The following is a 10,631-nucleotide window of genomic DNA, read 5'->3' on the forward strand; positions in this document are numbered from 1 at the left end:
AATAAAAATGAAAAATATTCCAATTTCATGTCTTAAATGAAATGAGTGGATTAGGATTTTTTTTTACTTTTAGAAAAATAGAACCCAAGGTTCAAGTACAATCTATATATAATATAAAGCTAGGCATAGACAAGGTGATGTGGCACATCTCTATGGCCTCCATTCCTATTTATCTTTTTTCTCATTTTTTAAAATTTTTCTGTTTAACATATCTATTTAATTTTCTCTTTCCCAACATAAATAATACAACCGTTAACAATATATTGAACTAAAACTAATGAAACATACGGTTACAACCATTTAGTCGACATAGTATTAAGCTGCAAACGTGCCTTTTCGGATGCATATAACATTAAGCTGCAATTGTCTTTCCTTATTCCAAGTTAAAAGTTTTAACTTCCCCACATCTTTCCCTGCCTGTTTTCCTTTCTTTCTTTTTTGAGAATACCTGCCCTGCTGCCTCTGCTCTCGTTCGGGCCCCGAGAATCCCCGGATCACTATGGCCGACTTTCGTCTCTGTTCGACCAGTCGGTCTCACAGTCAGGCACCAGAATGGAGTCCAATAGAGTTCTGCCAAGCGGTTTTTGGGGAAGAAGCGGTGAATGACCTATCTTTATTGAAGACATCTATTGTGTGGAATGTCAAAAAGATCGGTAAAGTCGAGAAGCAGAGAGAGGCCAAAGATTAGCTCTATCTCCTCTACCGAATCTCCTGCGACTGGCTTGGCTCCCTCTTGCTCTGGTCTACACTCCTTCTGTAAAGAAAGGAGAAGAGAGAGGCGCGTCTTGAGCCACACCGTCCTCTAGCCCAGCCCCAAGTAATTTATAAAGGCTGCAAGTCCATAAGCATCCTGTTTCTGATCTAATTCATTTTATGTCGTTTGACACAATGATTTTACTTTCTGCTTGATCAGTTTTGATGTACTAAAACTGCTTCTATTTTATTTTCTAAAATATAGGTGACTGAACTTTCTCCAGGAGAGGCCGAGAGTGTGGCTGGTGGATATGAGAAAAGCATCAATCATATTATAGTTGGTTTAAAAACTGTTTAAGGAACCAAAAAGTTGAAGCTTGAGCCTACTGTATATGATGCCTTGATTAAAGAAAAGGTAAGCGTTTGTGACATACCTGTCAATACAGGTAATTTTCCCCTTCGATAAGAATGATTATGAATATTCTTCCCTTCGTAGCATCAAAATGTTACATCTAAGTTGCACCATTTCTTTATGGTGTCATTTTATTTAATCATTCTCTGTCGCGTGTTCTAAGAAGGCTTTTTTTTTTTTTGTGAGAGAAATGCACATTTTCCATATTTTAATGTGGCACAGTCTATGTTTATGATGCTTTAAGTGCAAATGCCTGAGAAGATCAGTACAACACTCAATGGTGGTGATATTATGCTGGCTGTTTTCAAAATTGGTGGTGAGAATTTCTATTTTTTTGATGTATACACTTTCCGATAGAAACATATTAATAAATGACATGGTTGTCTATGAAATGTGAACTATGAACTATGATTTTATATTTTGCAGGGGTAAAGGTAACTTGCCTTATTGATTTCATCAAGAAACTTCCATCAACATAGATTCTTCACATTGCTAATTTTATGTAAAAGTGCTCAGTGTAATATTTTTTTACTCCCAAAACACTTATGAGAATATTTTGATGTCTCTTCTTCCTTCTCTCAGATTATCTTCTTTAATGGAAGTTGTATTATGTTTGCGCTAAATAAGAAGAAAAAAACTTAGTTTTATTACTCGAATTGATTATGCGTTAAATAAGAAAAGAAAAAAACTTAGTTTTATTACTTGTACTGATTATGCGCTTCTCTTTATTGGTGCTAGAGAAAAAGGAAGTGAGAGAGAGAACGTGAATTTGCAGAGAAAAAGAAAAATGTGGATAGTTGGAAAATAATTGGATATCTATTTCCTCCGAGTCTTCGATATGGATTCATTATTTTATTTATTTTCCTTCTTCTTTTCATTCTTAGTTCTACTTGACTTGAATTATGAGAAAACTAAAAAAATTCCTTTGTGTATAGTTTATTATCCATGTAATTTCCATGCATAATTTACGTTTTGCAAATTTCAACAAAATCACAAAAAAAAAAAAAAAATCGAACGAATTAAGGGTAATCTATTTCCTCTAACAAATTATAGTATAAGGTTTTTTTTAATGAATTCTAATGTAATGTTTAGTTCCTTATCTTCTTCTTTTTTTCAAATTTAGTTAAGTTACCTAAACTTAAATGCTAAGATGGACAAGATAAAGGTGTAACACTGACAAGTTGATTATTACACAATAAGCTAAAGAAGCAAAACCACTCTTTTTACATGTAAAAATAATTATTAGCCACCATATATCCTGCAACTTTTCATTATTATATTTTTTATTTTATGTTTTGTTTTTCAATTATAAAGAGTTGTTTCGTATTTATATTGAAATGTTTTCCGTACCAACACTTTAGGCTAAATTTTATATCGGATGTTAGATTAGTATTTTCTTTCATTGAAGATATGACGCTAAAATGATTATTTATATACATGATAATTTATTTCTTCGACTTTATCTAGATTTACAAACAAAATACATACTCTATTAATTTTTAATGACTGCGCGAAGTGCGGATTACTTCACTAGTATTGTAAATAAGGCATATGTTGTCTAGGCTAAATTTTGGAAATGATACATTTATTTCCATATCTTCCAACTACTTTATTGCCTACTTTGATTTCACATTATTATACTTTATTAGAAGCATGAGTTGGGGGTGGTTTCGTCGTCCACCTCCAACTCAGGTAAATAAAATAAAAGAGTAAAAAAAAAAAGTGGACCTCATATACTAAAAAAAACCAAGCAATATAAAAATTAAAAATTAAAAAGTGAACCCCATATTAGAAAAATCAAGCAATATCAAAAAAAAAAAAAAAAAAAAACGTGCATCCCATATTAAAAAATAAAATAATTTTTTTTTTATACTATATTAGAAGCATGAGTTGGGGGTGGTTTCGTCGTCCACGTCCAACTCATTAAAAAAAAAAAGGTGAACCCCATACTAGAAAAATCAAGCAATATAATTTATTTATTTTTAAAAAGTGGACCCCACTACCCCCAAACTCATTAAAAAAAAAAAAAAAAAAAAAAGAGGACTCCATATTAAAGAAAATCAAGCAATATCAAAAAAAAAAAATGTGCACCCCATATTAAAAAATCAAACAATATTTATGTAATTCCCAAAGTATCCCCATTAAGTCAATAATGGTGGATTCATTGTCACATGTGTATCAACCCATTAGTGAGAGCAAATGAAATTATTGTACAGCAAAAAACGTGGACCTCATATTATTGTTTTTCTTCAAAAGGTTAAGTAGCCAAACCATACAATTTCCTTTCTTTTCTTATATTAGCCTGAGATCTAATCTAGATATTTAACTGTTGTATTTGCTATTCCGCCATGTCATTTATTTGTTATGTTTACTAAAATAAATATACTTAAAATATTTATATTTTAAAATAAGATAGAATTTAATTACTTTTTCATTTTTATTCTTACTCTAATAAATGTGAAAAGAGATTAATGTCGTAAAAGAAAAAATATTAAATGGAGATCAAATAATAAATAAGGTAAATTAGTCAAATTATAATTTTAATTGACGTTTCCTTAAAAAAACGTGCAAAAGACAACATGACAAGTAAAATGAGCTAAACCAAGAATATTCACCAAAAATTAAAAAATAGTAGTTCTTCTTTTAAATAGAAAATCAAGTTTCTACTTTGTTTCGTTTTAAACATGTAAAATTAATATAATAATTTGAATTAGAATTATCCAAATCAAAATTTGATAAAAAATAATAAGTATTGTTTAGGTCCAATCTATATACATTAACAATAGAATATTTTACACCTTTAAATTAATCGAATTAAAATTCAAAGTATCAACTGATGCTTAAATATTGCTATTGTTTTGTCTCAAAGAGAGAAAAATAGTTTCCTTTTAAACAAGTCTTCTCTTTTAAAAAGTACTAATAAATTTTTGCAAACTTTGTATTCGCAGCAAACACTAATATAATAAAATTTTGGATACGGAGCACAAACTACAATGTTATATTAATGGTGCTTTGAATATAGTATGTGTGTGTTTATATATATATATATATATTATTACTACCCAAACACAACTACATACACATACATACACGATAATCCAAAGTGTTACGGGCATAGGCCATCTAGTTATTACGTAATGACAGGCTCCTCGCAGATCTTAACTGATGGTTATGATGTTTTAAGTTTTGATCAGCTAAGAAACAGCTAGTTTTCAATCTTAACACAATTATTTATCCTAATCATGCAGTAGACATTTCAACAAGGATGGCTTCTGTCACCCTGCTGCAGCTTGCACTAGATTTTCTCCTTTATTTTCCAAGAAAGCGACTTAAGTTTTGGATCATTTTCCTGTAGTTTGGAGTTCCTTTTAGTTTAAAATAATCTTTTGGAGGTGGGAGCTAGGCTAGCATAGGCATACTAAAAATGATACACCAGCTGATGTGATTAAGTCAAAAAAGAAGCTAAAGTACAATGATAACTCGTGACTAGCCACACAGAACGAGCAACCTTGGTCTCCATGGAAATATAAATGACGTGATACACAGGATAAAACATTAAGCGAAAAGCAAAAATCAGTAAGAATGAGATAAACCAACCATTAGTTTTGAAGACCAAATGGTTTTCTTATTCCTCAATAAATTTTTGTTATATACAGTAGCTTACAGTTCCAATTAAACGTTAGATTCAAAACAGATGCCAACTATTGAACTACTAATCCTGTCATTTGGCCGCGTAAAAGTTGGCAACATGAAAAATATGCTCCTATAGAATAAAACTTAACTGATCCCTAGCTTTGCTATAGCTTTTCTCCCCCACATATATGAGGAAGTCTCCATGAGCCTCGTACACAAATTCATACGATGAAGTTCATGTATTCCATTGATACGGTGCTGCTGTCCCTTCCATTTTTGGACGGTTAGCTTCCAAAATCTTAAGACCTTTCTGCAGGGCTAGCTAGAGTCTAGTAACATGATAAACATACGCCAAACAAGGCAATTTCCTTGTCCTGGCAAAATGGAAGATAAGTTCTATAAAATTAGATAAGATGCTAAACGCCTGTGCGGAACAGGTGTTTATGTCTTAGTTCTACTCAAGCACTACTTGTGGATGAATATAGATTAATGATTAATAAATTTAGGTGATCTTTTCTAATTTGTTTAAGCATAATCAAACAGTAATTGAACAATCATAAATAGAGCGGACTGGAAATGTCATCAACAGAGAAAAGAGGTTTGTAACTCCTAATTAGCGGAGCTTGTCACTCAAAATACAAAACTTTCATAGTTGAGAAATCAAGCAAATATAGTAGTATATAGAAAAGGGGGACAGCCACATTAACATTTAATTGTTTTACTTTATCTTTACCTATTCTCTATGTACTTCCAGTGAGAGGTGAATAACATTCTCATAAGTGTTGAAGTTCAACTTGAAAATTGGAGTTACTCTTATAGCTTTCTGAGTAAATTACCTACGCAAAAACAACTCCATGCAACTTTTCAAATGGTAAAGCAAGAGAAAGTCCCTTACGTAACTTTTCCATTGATAGCATAGCATCCTCAGTGATAACTCTTCAAGTGGTGGGTGCATTACTAGTAGTCGGACGCGGTAACAGCTGACCTTGCTGTGCTGTATGTGAACCTAAGCCAAAAATGTTCATAGGCTGCAAAGGAAAGCAATATAATAAATAGAAAGAGAATTCAGGAAACTCACATGATGAAAGTAGGTATACATTGAAGAAAACATTTGTTGACGATATGTCTCAGGATATTACTGATATAAAACAGATAGCTGTGTATCTCTAAAAGATTTGCAGAAAATCAGTTTATCAGTAGCTAACTTTGAGGATTTCAAATTGTTTTCTGTTAGAGTCCTCTGTGGCTTGAATTGAGGAGCTAGTTTCCTCTTTCTTTGTGATTTGGTTTTGCAGATGAGTCAGTAGCATATTTTTCTACTTTCAGTTAGGAATTGAAGCTATAAATGCATGTCTCTGAGTTGTTAATAAAATAGTTCCTTTTGACTGCAAGCCAGTATATTTCTCTTAGCATTCTCTGTTATTTCTCTAAGTTTCTTTTGCTAAAAACCAACAATATTCAAATGGTAGGTGGAAGATCAAACCTGAGAAGCACCTTGAAGTGGATGGAACCCCATGTAACTGGCATATTGGTCAGCAAAGTTGGGATTCTGCATATGGCGTTGATAGTTAACTTGATTCAACATTGAATTCTGGCACATTGCAGCTTGATTAGGCGCAGCTTGTGTCATTGCTGGATCAACCAAAGGAAGCCTAGCTAAATGCATAGCATTGTGAATGGAAGGAACCGTGGGCGGGCGCATCCCCATTCCCATTCTTGACATGTAGTGATGGACACCGGGAAACATCATTGATGCCATGCCACTTCCCATCCACATCATCTAAAAACCACCATAAAGAAACATCATGGTTACAAAGAATTTCTATATACTATAAGGTCATCTAAAGGTAACTACAAGTACTTGTCCATAACAACCGAGATTTATAACCTGGAAAATATGACTTCTATAACAGGTTTAAATACACAGATAGTGTAAAAGTTCTTTATGCATTGTCAGTGTATATAAGTTAAATGTAGAAACATTTGGGTCATGGACAAATGATTCGCTAACTCACCCCATATGATTTTATGAGTTCATACCTGAAGTTGCATCTGAAGTGACTTCAAGTATTCAATAGCCTCATCCAGCATTGATGCTTTATCAGTCTGAAAAAAAGTAAGCCAGGAAACATAAAATTAGAAATTCCTGAAAAAAACAAGCTGAGTGGGTTTAAAGCACCACCAAGAAGTCCCAGTCTTTAGTTCAATACATTAGCTTTTGCAGTAGGTATAGAGAGTAAAATAAACCTGCTCTAAATGGTTGAAACATTATCTCATATATCTAAGTCATGATATACCTCTTACTTGTGCTTAGTTTAAACTTAAACTTAGTTAAAAGTTGTGCCCGATACTTTTCTACTTTTCAATGCTAACAATTTCATAATGAGATGAAAACTACAAATATTGTCATGAAAATTACAATCAACCTCAAGCTGCCTCAGATTCCTCAGCCCCGTACCTTAGTAGAGTGAGGAAGAAGCTCTTGCAGGGCCTTCATCTTCTCGTTGATTCTATCCCTCCGTCTCTGCAGAGAGCAAGTATATTTGATGATTAAGGTATATCTCTTTAAAGAAATATATATATATATATATATATATATATATATATATATATATATATATATATATATATATATTAGGAAGATCAACAAATTCTACCCTTTCAGATAGGTTATGCACTTCTGCAGCACGGCTCCTTCGCGCAGTTCCAGATTTTTGGGCTGACTTGTTTCCTCCAGCTGATTCTAGCTCATCAGCCTACATAAAATATTATGCAGCTTCAGTACTCTCTTCATGGAAAAGATAGGTTAGCTTTGGTTGTTTAGCCTAGGGACTTAGAAATGATAGAAGACAGGGATAATTACACTTTTGGACCGCTCAAAAAAATAATAGCCAGCAAATGTCTAGGTTCTGTATATTAAGTATAAATATACATACGATATACATATTATATACACAAAATATAAATATAATATACCTAATTATACATAAATATAATCAATGTATAGGTTTTGTATATTTTGGCTAGCGCCCAATTAATTTTGGCCGACGGACCAAAGATGAAAAAAAAAATCCCAATACATATAACTTACTTTACTCTGGCATTCTGGTTCTTCACCATCTCTGGTTTTCCTTTTGTGGCTCTGGCTATTGGTAGCTATAGATTGATTGCATGTTCTTGCATAACTACTACCCGATCCGCCTGACGATGATGTATTAGCTGGTTCAAATGTGTCTCGGTCCATTGTATCGCTTTGTGGACTAACTTTTCCAGTATAATCAGTGATCATTGCTGCAGATAAACCTCTTTTTGCAGTACTGCTCGAAAATCGGCTAGTATCAGCATCAATAGCAACTTGATTGCTCCCACAGTGGCTTGAACCAACTGTCATCACAGACACTTCTTTAACATTGCTTCTAGAAGCTTCTTTGCCACCAAGCTGCACATTGGAGGACCTTACAGGTGGAGGAAAGTTGTGAAATCTTGGAGGGGGCATTGGATTTGGATCGAAAACGGAATGATGTTGTTGTGGAAGAACATGGTTGATCTCTAATGGATCAAACTTGAAAACCTTATTGTTGTCCTCTGATTGCCTAATTGACTTATCAGCTTCTAATGGAGTTGTTGAAATTTCAGATAAGAAAGGGGAACAAAACTCTTTATCGAACGAATCATCGATAGGGCAGTCAAGCCATGGGACAGTTTCATCATCTTGAATCAAATTGGTCTGATTTCCAATGGATCCAGCAACTCTTATTGTTTGTTGATCATGTTTGTTAAACTGATCATAGCCTGGCTGCTTTTTATGTGTTTGGCTGTGTAATACTACTTCCCCATTTCGCCACAATAGCTCCACTAGCTCATGATCAAATCTATAGAAAGGCCAGTCAGTTGAAGCTAATTCAAGATTTTTGATAAATTTAACATAATTTGGTTATGTGGTCAAGAGAGTGTATTTATTTACCCCATGGCCTTCTTTTGATGTGGAACAGCAAGTTCAGCCTCAATATTCCATTCAGGTAGACAAGGATTCATAGCCAAAACTACTGCATGTGAAGGGAAAAAAATAGTCTTTAGACATAGTAAAAGGGTAGTCACAAAACCATCAAATTTTGCAATACGAAAAAAGACAGAATTGAATGATTAATTTATTAGTAGTACTCCTTCTACTTGGTCAAAGACTAAAAGGGGTAAAAAGAATGCTTTTTCTATATCAAGAAAAAAGTGGATCTCTTCCAAATGATCATAAAAACAAGTTGAAAAATGAACAAAAAGAGAATACAAAATTGAGCAAATAGGAAACTAGTACAATCTCTAATTAAAAGCATGCTGAGATCACTAATACTATAGACAAGCATGACATAACACTGAAGTTTCAACAGTTTTATCACAACTTGTCCTTCCCCCATATCAAAACCAACACCCCCCACCCCACCCAAAACAAAGAAGAAGAAGAACAAGAGGGAGAAAACCAAATACAAGAATGGAAAGAAAGACTTTTCTTTCTCAGTACAGAGTGATTCTGCCATTTACCTTACTGAAAGAAGGAAATAGAACAGTTTCTCTGAAAAGTTAAATTACCAAGAAACGAACCTGCACACAACATAAACACAACACGTCAAAAAAAAGGGTAAAAATTCAATCTCTTTTCACATCACACCTCATTTCTAAAAGCAACATAACATGACCAAGCAAAGAAGTGAACCAAAAAAACCATACCTTTAGATTTAGTAGAAATGGAACAAACACCAAAAATATTATAATGGAAAAAAACAACAAACCCCAAGTGAGGAAAAAAAAAAAACTATGTGGTCTATGTTTAACTCATTGAAGAGTTAGAAAAAAATGAGTGTGGACACAACAAAGAAAGAAGAAACAGACAGTACTGTGAGCATCATTTTTGGAGTTGGACAGTAGTAATAGCAAGTATTAATGAGAGAGAAAATGACGTGTGCATTATCTTTGGATACAGAAAAAAACCAGTGGCTTTAGCTGTCAATATAGGGTCCCCCAGTTTAGCTGTATGAAATCTTAGTGGTCGTTCGGTAAATGGCCAAAATTATTCCGAGATTATAATTTCGGGATTAATTTATCTCATATCTTGAGATTATTTTATATCATTTCCTAGATGGTATAAAATAGTTTCAGGATATCCCAGCTTATATTATGGGATGCATTTTATACTTTGTTTGGTATAATGTATAAATTTATTTTACCAAACATGATATAAAAAATTAATGCTGGGATATCCCAACTTATAGCATGCGCAAACGACCCCTTATTTTCTACTCCTATGGGACCCTTCTACCTTGTGGATCTAATACTGCTAAATCCTGTAGCCACGTTCGCACTTATCCTCTTTTTTCTATTATTTTAAAGGGTTACTTAATAGGTTAAAAAATCTCTAAACAAGTAGTAGTATCACTTTTTAAATTAAAACTTTTTAAAATAACTCTAAACTATTACTCCGTCTGTTTCAATTTATTTGTCTAGTTTTGACCTGATACGGCATTTAAGAAAGTAAAGATGACATTTGAATCTGATGGTCTTAAGCTAGCGTTTGGCAATAGATTCCCAGATTTTTTGTTTTTGAAAAACTTGATTTGGGTTAAGTTTTTCAAGTTTTGAAAATGTGTTTGGCCATAATTTTTCAAAACATATTTCACTTTTTATTTTGAAAAACATGAAACATTACTTATATTCATAAGTTCTAAAAACTATCAAGAATATCCAACCATACAAAACATAAATACTTGTTAATCCTAAATTATGCAAAACATGATATTTTAATAACAACTGCTAATAACACTTATTAGCTACTATAATTTAAATTACAATATAAAGATCCATTTTTATCTTCGCAATGGATTTCTACAGATGGCAGAACAATTTT

At 32.9% G+C, this 10,631-nt stretch overlaps 1 protein-coding gene and 1 long non-coding RNA gene across 10 annotated transcripts; one reads left to right on the forward strand and one right to left on the reverse strand.

Annotated features, from left to right (window-relative positions):
- The first annotated feature begins 257 nt into the window (after positions 1 to 257).
- LOC132618354 (uncharacterized) lies at positions 258 to 1,752 on the forward strand. Its single transcript, XR_009574070.1, has 3 exons — positions 258 to 817; positions 959 to 1,421; positions 1,532 to 1,752. It is a non-coding gene; the product is annotated as an uncharacterized LOC132618354 (long non-coding RNA).
- Positions 1,753 to 4,688: 2,936 nt separating this feature from the next.
- On the reverse strand, positions 4,689 to 9,651 carry LOC132617138 (transcription factor PIF4). Of its 9 annotated transcripts, none has more exons than XR_009573603.1 (10): positions 9,458 to 9,651; positions 9,272 to 9,331; positions 8,703 to 8,784; positions 7,830 to 8,610; positions 7,396 to 7,494; positions 7,197 to 7,262; positions 6,779 to 6,844; positions 6,233 to 6,518; positions 5,639 to 5,766; positions 4,689 to 5,112 (listed from the first exon to the last, which is right to left on the reverse strand). XR_009573603.1 is itself a non-coding variant. In XM_060332068.1 (10 exons), exons 3-9 carry the CDS (start codon positions 8,771 to 8,773, stop codon positions 5,677 to 5,679), a joined length of 1,470 nt encoding a protein of 489 aa, XP_060188051.1. In that variant the 5' UTR covers positions 8,774 to 8,781; positions 9,272 to 9,331; positions 9,458 to 9,647; the 3' UTR covers positions 4,689 to 5,112; positions 5,634 to 5,676. The 9 variants fall into 9 exon arrangements, 7 of the variants coding, with proteins under 7 accessions (XP_060188051.1, XP_060188050.1, XP_060188048.1 ...); XR_009573602.1 differs by having other exon boundaries at positions 5,634 to 5,766; positions 9,458 to 9,650; XM_060332068.1 differs by having other exon boundaries at positions 5,634 to 5,766; positions 6,222 to 6,518; positions 8,703 to 8,781; positions 9,458 to 9,647.
- Between the last annotated feature and the right edge of the window lie 980 nt (positions 9,652 to 10,631).

This window comes from Lycium barbarum, chromosome 11 (genome assembly GCF_019175385.1).
Source record: "Lycium barbarum isolate Lr01 chromosome 11, ASM1917538v2, whole genome shotgun sequence".
Classification (NCBI taxonomy): domain Eukaryota; kingdom Viridiplantae; phylum Streptophyta; class Magnoliopsida; order Solanales; family Solanaceae; genus Lycium; species Lycium barbarum.